Source organism: Fundulus heteroclitus, unplaced genomic scaffold (assembly GCF_011125445.2).
Source record: "Fundulus heteroclitus isolate FHET01 unplaced genomic scaffold, MU-UCD_Fhet_4.1 scaffold_135, whole genome shotgun sequence".
Lineage (NCBI taxonomy): Eukaryota > Metazoa > Chordata > Actinopteri > Cyprinodontiformes > Fundulidae > Fundulus > Fundulus heteroclitus.
Window position 1 is genome coordinate 361,050 of NW_023396547.1, and position 16,629 is coordinate 377,678.

General features: G+C 43.1%; 1 protein-coding gene across 2 annotated transcripts in view; it reads right to left on the reverse strand.

Moving 5' to 3' along the window:
- The window catches only part of adgrl1a (adhesion G protein-coupled receptor L1a), a 142,374-nt gene that overhangs the window by 28,099 nt on the left and 97,646 nt on the right, over nt 1–16,629 (reverse strand). The window contains exons 5-9 of one of the 2 annotated variants that reach the window (XM_012871066.3): nt 14,177–14,191; nt 6,872–7,079; nt 6,441–6,705; nt 2,730–3,057; nt 1,516–1,809 (exon numbers count right to left, since the gene is read on the reverse strand). In XM_012871066.3, the coding sequence (XP_012726520.2) occupies nt 1,516–1,809; nt 2,730–3,057; nt 6,441–6,705; nt 6,872–7,079; nt 14,177–14,191 (1,110 nt within the window). The remainder of the gene's footprint in view (nt 1–1,515; nt 1,810–2,729; nt 3,058–6,440; nt 6,706–6,871; nt 7,080–14,176; nt 14,192–16,629) is intronic. The other variant, XM_021320729.2, reaches the window with a different exon arrangement.

The following is a 16,629-nucleotide window of genomic DNA, read 5'->3' on the forward strand; positions in this document are numbered from 1 at the left end:
TCGAATAAAAACACCTGATGGAACGTGTGCCTTCCAGAGAATCTCATTTCGTGTTTTCGTTCAGCGCGAGGGTTCAGAGGAAGGACACCATGCAGGGACAAAACCAGGGAGGGGCCTATCTGCTGCTGCTGCTAACACAAATACCCAACATCAAGTCACAAAGACGAGGCAGACGAAAAGAGGATGGGGACCACGTAGGACAGGGAGAGAAGCAAATTGGACAAGCACAGACAATAGAGATAATGGAGCAATTCTTCGCAGTCATAGCGGGATCATAGCAGATGTGGTTTTGTTTCTTCCGCTCCTTTCTCGCTCGCTCCTGTTGATTTTTTTTCCCTCCCTCTTTTAAACTTTTCTCCCCTTTATCGACCACAGAACTGATTCAAAAGCTTTACCGAGACGAGGAATTACATTCGCGGCTAATTTGATATTAAGATAACATCAAGTAACAACAAAAAACATTTTGGGAGGAAGATTGAGGGAGATATCTTCCTTTGTGGGACTTTTTTGTTTCTTTTTTAAGAGCTAGATGTCTAAAGGTACGACAAATAGCACGGAGGAAAGTAAAGCCCGCGTTGCGGGGCCTTTCATGTCATTATGTACTACTATCAATCAGATCTGTTTCTGTGGGAGATGAACCTTTCATTTGTGGAGGACGGGCTTTTATCTGTGAGTCCTCGGAGACTGCGCCTACTGGTGGGACCAGTGCGGGGACAGGAGGCAACAGTGGGGGAAAAAAAACAAGCAGGAGAGCACACACATACTGATGGCCTGGGAATGTGCAAAAAATATATGTGGCAACGACTCACAAGGGTGAAAGACAGGCATTGTAGGAAGATTTAAAACAGAAACATTGCAAGTATCTACCCTGCAATGCAAAAGTGTTCATGCCATTTAAATGTTTTCACATCAGCTATGTCATAACAACAAACTTTAATGATATTTACTGGGATTATATTTGACAGACCTGCACAAAGTAGCCCATACACGTGAAAGGGAAGGAAAGTGAGAAATGTTTAGTGTGTAAACTGCTATTGCATTCGGCAACCTTTACTTGAGGGCTAAAACCTGGAAGAAAACTAGCTAGGCTGCAAAAGCTTTAATCACCTGCCAGCTGGACAACAGCCCTAAATATACAGCCAAAACTACAGTAAAATGGTTTAGATCAAAGCGTAGTAGAATGGCCCAGTCAAATTTCTGATAGAAATTCTTTGGCATCTGTCTTTGTCCAATCTAACTCAACTTGAACTATTTTTGTAAAGTAGAAAGGATAAAAGCTGTGATATTCTAGAATTATTGAATACAAATACAAATGTCATACGTTTCTGATTTTTATTTGCTAGTAATTTTGAAAAACTGTATCCTTCTGCTTCCACGTTATAATCACGTACTACATTGTGTTTGTCTGTCGTATCATAAAATCCCAGGAAAATACATTGAAATGAAAAAAAAAGCCTTTCAAAACACCACATATAGTTTGACATGGTGCAAAAGTGCATATGCTGGTATCCTCACCCAGGGATCCTTTAGGACATGGACGATCTACGGTTTCCCCTCGCTGAGTGGTCGGCCACTGGATGCCCCTGATGAGCTTAGTTTCACAAAAATGCCGTTCTGGACCTAGAGGAGGGGGAGGCGGCCGGCGAGTGACAGGCACTGTGGCTGTGATTGGACGCAGATCAGGATGCTTGTTGGAGGAGCCATTCGGGCGTGAGGTGGGGGCCAGAGGACGTACGGTAGAGGGACTTGCACTGGAGGTGAATGGCCTTGCTGGTGGAGTAGGCGTCACTTGTGTGGTGGTCAGCGGGCCTGAGAATAGATCAAAGGTCAAGGGAGAGTTTGAATCTCAAAAAAAGGCTGTTGAGCATTTGTAAGAAATCAAAAAGCGAATTAGACATCAAAGACATATAGAAATGGAGGACGGATGCTTTTGAATGTAAGAAGTTTCTCAGAAGCTTAGTTCAAAAGGTAGTTACACAGTAATCGGGGTGACAAACACTTTTTTTTGAGCCTCTCAAAGAAACGCTCCGCAGAGCAAAAAAAGATACGCAGGGGAGGAGAGCTTCATCACAATTCAAAGATAAATTAATAATTTATCAAATGCATCTGGGAAGTCACCATCACTAACAACCAAACCTAATGCGAAGATAAAAGCAACACATCACAACTACAAAATCCTATCAGATCAAACGCAGAGTCAGCGTGCCGCTCTGTGAGTGCTGCCGCCAGTTTGTCTCCATCTCGTCTCTCTCTGGGCCTAATCTCAGCTTCTTACCAGTCTGTATACAACTCAGATTTACAGTACATCCCAACCACCCTCGCACGCTGATGGACTGCCGAAAAACAGCACGCCACACCCGGTTCAGCATTCCAGTTTATCAGTTGCTGATGAGTTTTTCATTATTCATGACACACTGAAGTTGATTTGAGGTGCCACAGCAGCTGTATGTGAAAAAAAAAGCTTCTCCATATTGCTCCCATGCGGGCGGATAATTTGCAATCTGAAGCTCTCAAAATTCAGAGAAACAATTTGCATGCACTGTCGGAAGGGTTCTCCGATCAAGAGAAATTGAATCGCGGGGCAGGGTAAAATATTTAGGCTGTTACTGAAAGAAGTGTTTTGCAAATTTAAAAGAATTATCTGAGAGACAAAACAAGTTCCTGGTAGAAGATTCCCCAGCCGAGCACGTTATCTGTTACCATACGCGTTCCCTGGAATCATTCCTCACCGGTGGTGGGGTCCGGGGGTCCGAATTCGAGCGGGTAGCGCAGCACGTTGTAGTTGTTCCAGACGTAAAGCTGGTTGTCTCGAGGGTTGTAGTCCACAGAGGATATGTACTGGTAGGGGTTCGGGAAAGCAATGTTGACGGGCTCCTCCTGCGCGCGGTTGGTGTTGTAGGCGTACATCACCAGGTCACCGCCGGCTTCGCTGTCATCGTCCTGGTAGACTGAGCGCACTGCGTAGAGAACGCCACAGGCCATGAAGGCATTGGACGCCATCCTCTTGTCGAAGCTCGTCTGCCAGGTGCCTTCAAAGCGCAGCGTGTAAGGGTTAACCTGCAGGTGAGAAGAGCATTAATCCAACTAGGAACATAATCAGACAGCTTTATGGTGTCTTGCAAAAATATTTATTAGTACGTTATAATGAGTCTTAAAAGGATTTGTTTGTGATAAACCAACATGTATTAGTGCATCAATGCGATGCGGAAGGAAAAGGTGTTTTTTTTTTTTTGGTTTTTTTTTGGATGTCTTACGATTAAAAATCTGCTTTCTGCATTAGTATTTATCCTGTTTTATCAGTACTTTGCACAACCACTTTATGGTGCAATTAGAGAAGCAGGGCTTTTGAGATATGTCTCCACCAGCTCACACATCTAAAGACTGAAATTTTTGCCAATTCTTCAATGCAAAATAGCTCAATCTCAGCAATTTTAAAGTCTGGGCAAAGGTCTAGCCAGACTTTGTTCGGCTTCTCTTAGTGATAAATATGATTTGATGTGCAATGGAAAGTAGAAAGGCAAACCTCTGCCCCAGTTTTAAATCTTTTGCAGCCTTTAACGGGATTTTTTTTATGGGGTTTTCCTGCTTTTAGCTCCATCCATTTTGCTGGCATCTCTAATCGGCTTTCAAGTTGCTGGTAAAAAAAAAAAAAAAAAAAAAAAAACATCAACCCAGCACCGTGCTGCCACCGCCACAACGTTTCACGTTTGCGCCTCTTGTGCAGTGTTTTAAGTGGAGACCAAAAGTTTCATTTTGGTCTCAACTGAAAAGAGCACAATCATCCAGGTGTTTGGTCATCTGCAGGGTGCGCACGGGCACCACCTACATCAAAATTGCAGCAGAAAAGTGTAGACACGGTAAACATAAATGGCAGATTAAAAAGTCACACCTGTTTTCTCCTAAATTGTGCCTGATGTTTGACTTTTCAGCATTGCCATTCTATTTCGCGTTTATTTGAAGTTATTTTTTCTATATAAGTGTAAATTTATATTTTTAATGGCAAGGGATAACAGATAAATGAGTGCGTATGTATGCTTTTAAACTCTTCCATGGGACTGCATGTTGGTCTCTAATTTTAAAGATCTCCTTGGGGCACAGCTCTCTGCAGTGGCCAATCCAATCTTTTTGTGTCATTATTTGTCCAATCTGATTAATTCCTGATTCCTGTCAAAGTCATACTCCTGGGAGCTCAGATGCACAGGTGCTAACGTCACTCAAACACAAAACCTCAGAGTAAGACAACAACAACAAAAAGACAGCCGAGAATGACTGTGTGGGAAGAAAATTCAGTCAGTTATTTACAAAATAATAATTTCCAGAGGATTTCGCTGGAGTAAAAAAAACATAGCAGCTCAAAGAAAATGGACCGGACCGACCAGACTTAAAAAAACAGCAACAGGAAAGTTACCGTTATTACGTTCAGCTAGAGTTTATAGCTGTGTTGTAATCCCTGACCTCAGCCTCCACTGATTTCAAGCCTTGATTTCGTGGAATTTTTATGTTTTACAGATAGGGAACACCCAAAAGAGGGTTATTGCTAAAAAAAAAAGCTGGTTGTTCACAGAAGGCTATATCCAAGTATATTTATATTAAGTTGAGTGAGTGGAAGGAAAAAGTGTGATAGTAAAAGGTGCACTAACAATATCCCTTCAAGAATTTTTCCGAGCTTCACAAGGAGGGGGTTGAGGCTGGAGTGGGAACATCAAGAGCCACTACACAGACAAATTCTAGAAATGAGCAAAAAATGTTGATTTCCTCATGTCAAACCACTCTTGAATCAGACACAATGTCAATAGCATCTTACCAGGCCTAAAGAGAAAAAAAGAATTGGACCGTTGCTCAGAGGTTCAAAGTCCACTTTTCACATGAAAGTAAAGTTTGCATTTCATTTGGAAATCAAAGCCCCAGGTTCCAGAGGAAGAGTGGAGAGGCAAGTTGTTTGAAGTGTAAAGTTTCCAGTCAGTGATGATTTGGGGTGCCATGTTATCCGCTGGTATTGGTCCACTGTTTTTTTTTTTAAGATCACAGTGAACACGGCCATCTATTAGGAAATATTAGAACACTTCATGCTTCCTTCTGGTTTAATGACCATGGTGTTACTGTGCTTAATTGGCCAGCAAAGTGGCCTGACCTGAACCCCGTAGAGAATATATGGAGTATTGTCAAGAGGGAGATGAGAGACACCAGACCCAACAATGCAGATGACCTGAAGGCAGCTATCACAACAACCTGAGCTTCCATTATACCTCAGCAGAACCACAGGCCGATCGCTTTACACCACGCCTCATTGATGCAGTTATTCATGCAAAAGAGGGCCTAGCTAAGTATTGAGTGCATAGAAATCAATATAATTTTCAGAAGCCTGCAATTTCTGTTTAAAATATCCTTTAATATTGATCTTTTGTAATATTAACATTTTTCTGAGACACAAATTTAGGGATTTTCCTTATCTGTAAAACGTAATCGCCAAAATGACAAGAAATATACGCTTGAAATATTTCAGCCTACGTTTAATGATTCCATATAATACATAAATTTGATATTTAGATTTTTTGAGACATACATGTATTTGAAAAACATTTAGCTGAGCAGTTTACCCTTCTTTTTTCATTTCACAATTATAAGGTTCCTGGTGTTGGTCGATCACATACAATCCCTAATAAGGTTTATGGCTTCTTTGCTAATCTTTGCTGTATTTTCACTGTTTAATCTATTATAAGATTTCTTTTTAACTAGCATTTTGAAGAAAAGCTGGTTTTCCAGTTTTGAAATACTTCAGTTGGTCTACTGCTGTAGGTCCCCCCAGCATTTGAAAGGTTTGCTTGAAAATGTAACTTAATTTGAATACTTTTTTTGGTAAGATTAATTGAGATAAAATATATTGCAGTACATCTATTAGTTTTGTTTATGTGGGCGTCCCTCAGAAGATAAGACCTATATGTTTGGAAACAAACAAATGCAAAAAAAAAAAAAAATTATATCAAAATAATAATAAAAAAATGATCCAACTCTTCACTGAAGAATCCCATTTTGAGATTGTTTTGTAAACAAGCAAAAGCAAGGCATGCTAGTATTACCGAGGATGAAGAGCATCTTTTTAGGTCATAATATCTCCAAAGTCAAAATGATTTGTTTTGCAGTGCAGATGCAATGCAATGCAAAACAAATCAAATACTAATCTTGCTAGCAAAGATATTTCTTTATATGATGGGATTTACAATGTGACCCAAAACATTTCTGATTATATTTATACTGCACTCTTTATCAGATAGCAGCCTCTCCTGATCTCATCTGTCAGTGCATGCTTGTAATCTCAGAAAAAAAAAGTTATTCCTCCGTATTGACCATTTGCCCGACTACTCCGATGAGATTTCTGGATAATCTAATCCTACATTTGCAATCCATATCCCTTTCCTCGCGGTGCACCACATCTCTCCCACCTGGCTGACCACCAGTTGTCCGTTGTTGGATTCGGTGGCGTATATCACCCAGAGGCCATTCTCATCCACGGCGAGGTCAATGTCTGACTTCCCTCCCCAGCGGTACGGTGAGGTGTCGTGATAGTTGGCATTTGTGACAATGGCTTCGCCGCTTTTGATGCGCGTACGTAGGTCATACTTGACAATGTTCCGTGTGCGTTCTTTGTTGTAAAACACTGCCCCGTCGTATACGACAAAGCCTGTGCCATCCACTCTGTTTGGTAACCTATTAAAAAAAAAAAGACAGAGAGGATTATCAGACCAATAGATGTGGTTCAGTACAATGCAGAAGCCACAGTGGGGGTCATTCTGATATCAATACCCACATCAAAAGCCAATTAATCAATACCAGATGCCATTTGATCATCAAAGGCGGTGGGGGATGCACTCACTTGTAGGTGGTCGTGGCTCGGTTCTGTTTAAAGTCTTCCCAGGAGGCGTACTCATACAGCATGTCGGTGCGATAGGGGGTCCAGGGCATGACATACAGACGGTCCCCAGACTGCAGAGGGTCCTTACACCATGCCCCCGCCTGGTGCTCTGCCTCCTGCTGAGAGCTGGGCACCTGCACCCGCAGCAACGTCCCGGGGCACACAAAAACTAGAGCAGAGAAGCAAATAAATAAATAAATAAATAAAAATAAAAAAGATACGACAAAAAAAATGAAAACAAAGCATAACAGTAATGACAGCTATCATGGAGATGGTAGGTGAAGGAGAGAGATAGGAAACGGGGAAAAGGCTAGAATATGAAGCAGGAGGCAGAGCGATAGTGAGGGCTAGAGAGAAAGCTCTGAGTAGATAAAAGCAAGTACAGAAATGAAAAGACTACAGAATAGCTGGAGAATGGGGAGAGAGATGGAAATAAGGTTGGTGAACATTATCAGATTTGAAATGAGGGAACACATAAAAGCTCATTTGAAGAACTTGAGCATTGTGTTCAGAAAACATTTGAATATGATGAATGGGAGATTTCTGGCTGCAGTCGCCGCTTAGATGTGGTCGCTAATTTAATTTATCTTGGCCTAGTTTTTATTTGATTGTGCATTTTCTCTTTCAAACGGCCTTTGCTTCCTTGCTCTGCTTCTGGGGGGGGGTAAAAAGAATAATTGTGGAGATTGTTTTATTAGGCCTCAAATTTGGCTCTCAGTCAAGAGTAATGCCTCCAAGACAGAAAAAACAAAACAAAAAACATCCTGGGGTAAGATGTGAGGTTGCATGAGCCTCCCTTACCTCTGCAACTCGGGCTCACACACAAAGTTAGACACACTCAACATTCCCAGTCAAAAACAGATGTTGAAGCTCACAGGAAACGTAAGAGAATCCATCCACCAAATAGACACACATGCACACTGCACAGAGACAGAGTCTATTTTGGACTGGTGGAGGTCATCCACTGGGGATTGGTGTAAATTGGCTGTCTGATGCTGCGTGTCCCTGGCTGCCGGAGATGCTGCCAAGGGATCCAACGGGTGTGTCAGGTTTATCTATGAGGAAACCTGTGGGCATCCTCGAAACTCTGACATCACAGAGGTCCCGGCAACAGAAAAAGGAGCGCGGGGCGAGGGAGCACCAGGACTGGAAGCATTACAGAATAAAACAGCTGAATGATCCCCATGTATTCCATTGGCAGTTTATCTGCGTGTCTCGGGGGGCCTCGCGGTTGCAGCAGAACCAGACACCTGCTGGTCACCTCATGATTGAACGCATCCCTGAACTAATTAGACACTGCAGGGACATTTGGACGCAGACAGCACACACCGAATCGCAGACAGACTGAGACTGTTGCCATTCACACAGGGATACCACACAAGCATCCGTGCACAAACCTACACACTCATACATACCCTGTCAAACTGTAACCGTTTGAGTGATGGATCAGTCTGGGCTCAAACTGTCTTGAATATTGCATGGATTCTGGCGAAGGAGGAGAATCCCAACAGAGAGGATGGAGGAGTAAATCAAGGCTCCCAGAAATCCAGCTTTCTCTTTGTGGTTTCTGCTGTGCTGCTGCTGGTAGTGGCTGGTGATCTGTGCTGCTGGGTCCCCTAGGAATCAGCCTGTTCTGTCTGAAGGGTCCAACAGGGATTGAGACTGCCAGCCAAACAGGAATCTAATCAGTCAGGCACAAACAAACACTGAATAAAGACTCCTCGCGAGCAGGAGGCTTGTCAAGCTCCATTGTCAAACCAAACGGTTGAATACTTGAAAGTATTCAGGCCCGAGGTGCTTGCTTTGCAGATATAATTTTGAGTCACTGAAATATGCAAATGATCAATAAAAGGGTTAAATGCTTTAAAGAACGACTCAAACTGCCATTTTTATGTGAAAACTATACTGTAAGTGGGAACCAACCAATACAAGTAGGACACTCTCTGAAAAGCGCTATGGTACGGTAAACAGCAAAAATAAACAGCAAAAAGGCTCGGCATGTAGGTGACCCATAAACAACACTCTGCCTCAAGGTAGTATAAAGGACCCAGAACAGCAAATATACAAGCCTAATTCTCTATCGACACAACAAGCATAACCTTTTACCACTTTCCATGCAGAGATTCAGCTACAGCTAAATGGATGTCAGAGTGCAGAGGGCAGTACTACAGATCCAATAACCTAAAGCAAAAAAGCAGAACAATAATTACTATCGAACATTTTGACTTTATCGAAGGATATAAAATATGGCATGAATGCAACCTGTACTCTGGTGCCTTCAGCTTGAATCCACCTTGAAAAATGTCAATAGAACGCAACACATCTTTTTTTTTCTAAATAACAGTGGCAACCTCAAATATTTTACTAGAATAGCATGAGAAATATTGCACCTAGCACCATTGCCATGTATCAAATTGGTTGCATCCTGTACTCTGTTGGCCTCATCAGTCCACTAATACAAGAGCCCAGCAGAGACTACCAGCCTTGCTCCTCCATGACCCCCTCTGTCTTCCTCCACATCTTCCCCTACAATCATTGCACATTGGTTTGTTCTAATGAACTGGTGGTGGGGTTGGCTCGGTGTCAAAGGGGCTCATCAGCGGCGTCTAAGCTGTATGCACAGACCTTGACACTCACACAAACACTCTTATTCACACAATTACATGCCAACCAGAAAGAGTGGCCACGCTTCACGTCCTGCAAACCCCGCCTGGGGGGGCTTCATTAAGTCTGACCTGCGCTCCCCAGCTTTCCTGTTTACAGGCTCTTCTTGGCTTTTCCTTTGCTTCGCTTCCCTCCCAATTGTAACTGTGAAGTGTTTAACAGCAGGAAGCCGGAGCAGCCAAACTCTGGCTGCAGAGACATATAGTACAAGAGGCTATTATGACCACAGAATGAATGAGGTATTACGAATTAGGCATTAAGCATTAGGCATAAGTCTCGAGATTAGGCATTATCCTAGTCTGGCTCGAGCAGGTTAGCTTCTGCAGAGCCATCTGGGATTATGTGAGATGGATAAATAGATTAATTCCTCTTTGGCTACGGACGGAAATCTTGGAGTCGTGATCATTTTAGTGAAGCTAAAAGCCAGCACAAACACACACACACACATACACACAACACTGTTTTTACCCTAAACCGGCCAAATGAGTAATGAAACTTACCTTATCAGGGATTAAAACGCAGGCTGTAGCTATCGTACTCAAGCCTGCCATTAGCACCACACATACTGAGAAACGCTGCCGTAATAATTGACTATTTATCTCTATAATTCCACTCCCAGGCACAGGTCAGCTTTTATTTATCAATATGAGGCTCTCGCATGAAGCGATGAAAGCCCGAGAACTTTCTGGAAAATGACAGCAAAAACCTCCCATTAGTGTCTAACATCCATTTGTGATCGACTGGTAAATGTGAACACTGACAGCTTTCGGCTAAATTTAGACCTTTCATTTTGGCTGTCCATGCTGTTTTCATATTTGATGTGACAGCATCTTGGTGATGGCTAATGCTCAACTTTGATGATCTGAACACCCCCTGCCAATGGTTGGCAGTGGATTTCTTAAGTGCTGTGCTTTTACTTTTAGTTGTTTTTTTTTCTTTGTTTGTTTTGTCCTTTTATTTCTCCTTCACCTATAAGGAACTGATGGTTCTTCAGGCCAATGTATTTGCCCAGTCCAGTCTGCAGTGATGCATTCATAGAACTGACTGCTGTGGGCAAGCTGCTCTAATTGAATCCCCCACCTGTTACTGGCAGGTGCTGCAAGTATTCAGCAGGGGGCAGAATGGAGCATGTCATGCTAACCTGCATCCATGCTTGGGCAGTTAATGGGCGTGCATGAGCATGTGGCGTTCTCCTGATGGCATGTGCTTGAAATTCATTCACGGATTAGTGTGTTTACGTGTATCTTCATGTTGATGAATGTGGGCATCTGTACTGCATGCATGTTTGCACAGAAAGGAAGAAATAGAGAAGAGAGCAGAAAGAGGGACGTAAGCATGTTCTGTTGTGTAAAAAAAAAAAAAGAAGAGCAGGAGGAGAGCAGTAAAAGAGAGCAAATAGGTTATTTCCTGTGAAATCAGAATTAGGAGTGAGTTAATTTGCTGAGGAGTGATAAAGAGTGATAGAAGAAGAGAGATTATCTAAGGAAAGAAAGGAGGTGGGGTGGCTCCCATTGTGTTTCCGCATCCCTTTAGACTATTCTGGGTCAGGTCTTAGGAGTAAAATCACAATACAGAATAAACATGAACAGACATACACTCAGGGACACACACTTTCTTAGACAATGCATGCAGGAACACACCATCCAGACAGTGGAAGAGGCAAGTTTTAAAACTTTAACAACCCAAACACTCACCCCAGAGAGTACCCTTAACTGAGACCAGAAGCAGACAGAGAAAGGAGATAGTATCGTACGAAACCAAAACGTCGTCAACCTCTGTTGGAAGCTGAGTCTGAGTGTCATGAAAGTTGAGGGGGACATGGCTACTGGGTGAAGATACAGACAACAAGAGAGCGGCATACTGTATTCTGCAAACGGCTTGAGAGGTGGAGCAACAACAAGCCTCCCTGTTTGTAACGCTGGCGCCCCGAGCTGCCTCTTCTCCTCACTCCTGCTCTGAGTCTTCTGGGTTCTGTCTCTGCAGAGAGTCTCTTAAAGTGACTGTGTTTTATATTCCTCTCCACCTGCTTCCCTCACTCGTTCACCTCTCTCTTCCCTCGACTCTAACATTGCGGTGACTTTTACATGCACAGTGTGCATCCCCTCGCTCTTCCCTATCTCCCTACGTCAAAAAAGGGGAGTCTGCACTGCCTGGGTCACATGACTTTCCTCATGTGTGGTGGGTCATTCCTAATGAGGGGATGCTGCCAGACTCCTCGTCTCTATAGCAACTGCTTGTTCTCTCTTTTTTTCCATTCACAGCCATTCTTTGTATTTTTCTGTCACACAGGACTCTGTTTTCTCACTTATTTCCTCTCACTTTTTCGAAGTGACACATAGAAAGCCTTTTATTTGAGGCGAGGCTTTGTCCTGCATGTTCCCTGATCCAAACCCTTTATGTTAATACAAGGATTTTCAACAGCGTTCTAATACTGATTCGATGTCTTGCCCTTTTTCTTTAGAAATAAACAAATTGAAGTAGGAGAAACACTATTTTGTCCTGACAGAACTGATATAAGAGATACCAGGATGATTTTGGCGCTGGTAGACTGTCAGCAAGAAGGGTGAGAAAAGGGACAGAGGAAGTGATGGGATGGGAGAGGCAGCTGTTGGCGGCATAGTCTTGATATGGACCGACAGCAGGTAGACTGACAGCCGCTTCTTGAATTATTACATCATCGCCAAAAGTTGAACACCATCCCGAAACCCATTCTGTCATTCCACGGATCAATCAGGGATGGTTAATTTCACAAATAATGGAAACAGAAGTCATTCATATTCAGAGAATTTAAACACATTCAACACCAGTGGAGGAATGTTTGAAGAAAAAAAACATGGGGCCGGGGTGCAGACAAAGGAAAGAGGGGTTTTCCTTTGAGTCTTAGTGGGAGGAAGCATGGTAAATAAATACAATCAGCTGGGTGAGGTGAAAGCAGGAGGAGTCGGGATTTGTAGCTTTCTACTTCACCACAAGCATGGGAAAAAGTGAGCTGAAACAGCCGCTTGCGGTGGGAGAAAGATGTGGAGACAATGACTCATGTTAATAAAAGCCACAAACACAAGAACAGACAAAGGAGTCCATAAAACCAGTTAATGGCAACTGCAATGAGACTTAATTCCTCCAGCATATGGATCCGGCCATGGTGCAAGGCAGTGGGGCAGCGGATAGTTGCACTGATGTGAGAGAGGGATTCAGAGGAGGTAGAGGAGGTGGGGACCTTGGAGAGGGAGTGGAGGCTCGTTGGAAAGCTAGAAATATCTGCAACTAGTGTTGCCCTGACCTTGAAAAGGGTCAAGTCTATCTTTTGCACTGTGATTGAGGTGCACGGCCGTGCTGATTGGAGTTCTTTAAGAGTGCTTTGGCACGGCTCGGGCAGCATCAGAGAAGCCATTACATGAAGCTGAAGGGCTCCCCACAGAGGATACATCTCCCTCCCCCATCCCTGCTACTCTTCGTGGACACAAGAGGAACCAGAAGAGATGGACTGGAAAAGACCAGGGTTTAAGGTGTGAGGGGCCACATATGCGCTTACAATAAACAAATCAGGAAAGGGGATCGGGGTGACGAAAGGAGGAGACAGAGAGGCACAAAACATCTTCAAAGGAGCCCGTGGCTTTTTTGTAATGGCCAGGTGTAATCTGAGAGATAAACCAATTCAACTGAAGAGAGGGGGAGCAAAATAAAGGAAAGATGAAAAACACAACATAGAAAGATGAGCTGTAAGTAGGTGGAAAGTGGAAGCGAGGTATTCAAATGTAATAATTATCATTTTAAAAGAATTAATGTGGCCTAAATGAGAGAAGGACGTTGAAGTACCTGGAAATGGGATGCTGTTAACAATAATATGAAAGCAAGTTTGTCTAATTACTGAGTAATCCTAACACTACAGTTTCCCTTGAGATTACCAAAAACAATAGACTTAATGTTGGTCCTGGAAAATTGAAAAATAGAGGCAAAGACACAACATTATGGGGAAAAGGAACAGTTGAGTAATGTAATTAAAGCCGGTGAATGTCTTGTCTCTTTAATATACAGGGACAAATGAGTCTAGAGCGGTAAAAGTGTTGGAAAATGTGTTTGTGAAATCTGAATCATGAGGGCTATTTTAAAGTGTGTGAGGCAACAGGATGAATAGGATTTTTTAGAAAGGGATGAAAAAACTGGTCAGATTCGGCACAAAAAAAAGTTATTATGTATGTTTTGTGTAACTTTAGACAGATGTGCTTCCTTCTTGAAGCTCACGGAATGAGGTCGCTTTCTCGTTTATCTCTCACAGACACTGGACTGACCTTCAATGATGCTTTTTTTTATTATTTGTGCGTGATTGTTGACATGTGTGAGTGTGTTTTGGTAGTCAGGGTGTTGTCATCAAAACCAAGGAGGAGATCTAGAGGGATTTTAGAGTTTTGGTTACACGTCAAAGACAAGTAGAAAGGAAAGGGAAGAGGAGACGATTAGAGATCGAGAAAGAAAAGGAAGGGATATCAACATCAAACATGACCACTACACAGGGTGCAGGGTTAGGAAGGAATATGGGGAGGGGGGGGAGGGAAGAGGGGGGAAGGGGCGAGCTGTGGTTGTTATGGTCATTGTGGACTTTACCTTTTTGATCCACTTCTATTCAAGCATCGGAAAAAAAGGAGAAAGAAAGAGACAGAGAGATCATACAGAGAGACAGGAAGAAAAAGAGAGGGAAAGGAAAGAGAATGAAAGGAAAAACAGATGCAGGAAAAAAGAGAAAATTGAGATTAAATAAAACGCTGTCCTTTCTCTTACGCTCTGTGTTTTTTTTTTTTTTTTTTAGCAAGTTATCTGTCTGCGTTATGGCTGGCTACTGACATAAAGGATGGCTTGAATGGAAAATGAGAAGGGGCAAAATGGCCTGACATGGGTTTTAATCCTTTTCCATTTCCTTTCACATTCATCAATAACCCTCCCAACAACACGATCCACACATAGCACACACTCTCAGCCCCACCTCCACCCACCTTACCACCATAACCTTTCCCTCCCCCCCTCCAAACTTCCCCTTGTGCCGAAAGCGCAGCTCCAAGAACCTGTCTGAGAGAGAAACCGACGAAGAGCATCACGCCGTCATTCTCTTCAGCTGCAAGAAGATAAACACAGAGAAAGACAGAGCAGAAGATAGAAAAATGGCAGATGGAGAGGTGGTGATGAAGCTGTCTATCAGCGACTTGCTGCCTTCTGAAAGTTAAGCAAACCCTTCTCGCTTCATCTCAGTGCATAGTCTACGTCAACATTAGAACAGTCCCTTGATCCAAAGAAAGCGGTTCTTCTGGCCTTGCTTGATTTATAGAGCCAAAGACGCCTGCCACTGACAAAAAAAAAAAAAAAAAACACTCAACCCATCGACCATGCTGTCAGTGGGGAGCTGCTGGCTTGCCTGGCCGAGACCGGCTCATCAAAGAAATAGAGAACAAACAACAGGGGGAAAGGGAGGGCTTGACAGAGTGGAACGCCTCAGAAACACAGTAAGAGTCCAAGAGGCACAGTCAGGAGTAGAGGGTGTTTTTTTTTCCAAGGGGGTGGGGGTTGGGGGGAGGGGGTGTAAAGCGAAGAAAGGGCTAAGAGAAATGTCTACAGCAGGCTCATCACACACAAATCAATAGCTGGGTGTGCTGAATCACAGCGAGGCCTCAGCTGGCACAAACAGGTAAAGTGTGGGTCCCTCGATACCCACGACGGCGTCAGCTGGGGACTACAGTATGCACGAGCTGAAATCTCAGCTCCGCCCTCTGCATTATAGCGCCTTTCCTCTGTGTTTACTCAGCCAAAAGTGCTGTGTGAGAGCGGATCCGCGTTTTCCAAGAACAGGACTTGTCAAAACTCACAGGGCTGTCGGATCCCCGCTGTGAGTGTGATTGTGGTGTATATGTCATGGGAAGTCTCGCGTCTCCAGGGATTCCTGTGGCATTGTCACAACACCTCTCAGGGTTGCCCGTCAAGACATTGGAAAAAAAAGAGAGTGGAAGGAGGAGAAATTAACTTAAAAAAAGGGAAATATTTAGCAAAACGAAAAGGAAAAGAATTAGAACCATTACTAGCAGCAGACGGCCTTGCACCTTGGCACTGGCAGGATTAGCACCACCGTCCACATGGATGATTTATCATCTCAGGCCAAGATCAAACTGGACAAACAACCTCCAAGACAGGGAGATTGTGAGCCAATTTCACCGTAGAAGGTTGCGGATAGGAAAGCAGGATTTCAAATCCCGTGAAGGTGTGATAGCAGGAAACAAAACAACACGTCATGCCCCCCAACTGTGAATGCAGTCATTACTTTCAAGGTTAGATCACATAGAGACTGACTTTATAGTTAGTGATAGCATCCAGAGCTTTCAGCCACAGTAACCTAGCTGTGGAGGAGGTGGATGGGGGTCCATTGGATGCCATCATTTGGCAGAACTAAAAAAAAAAAAAAACAGTGCCTTTTAAAAGTATTCATAGCCCTTTGACCTTTTGTAATGATGCAGCTTTCCCTCTTTCAGTGGATTCACCAAAACAAATAGGCAAATAACTGTAAAGTCCAAAGAAATTGATATATGGCTTTCAATTGTTTTTTTCTTTTTTTTTTCTTTTTTTACTAATAAAAATCAGAACGATCTGGCTTACATTTGTTTTTAACTCCCTTAATCTGAAACCCTTAAACACAATCCAGAGCCTCTAATCAAAACCGCATTCAAAACATAGCTAATAGAATAAATTTACCACCAATTAAGTCTCAATATGAATCCAGCTGTTCTGTGAAGGCCTCAGAGAGTTGTCAGAGAGCAATAGTGAACAAACTGAATCACAAAGACTAAGTAACACAGCAGACAGGTCAGAGAGAAAGTTGTGGAGAAGTTGAAAGCAAGGTTAGGTTATAAATCAATATCTGAAGCTTTGAATATCTCAGAGAGCTCTGTTAAACCCATCATCTGCTCTCAGGGTAACGAGAGCAGAACATGCCCCAAGGCATGTAAAGACTAGGGAGGAAATTCAAATAAGACTGCTCAGACTGCTTTTCTTAGGCCAAAATCTATTTTCTAAGGCCT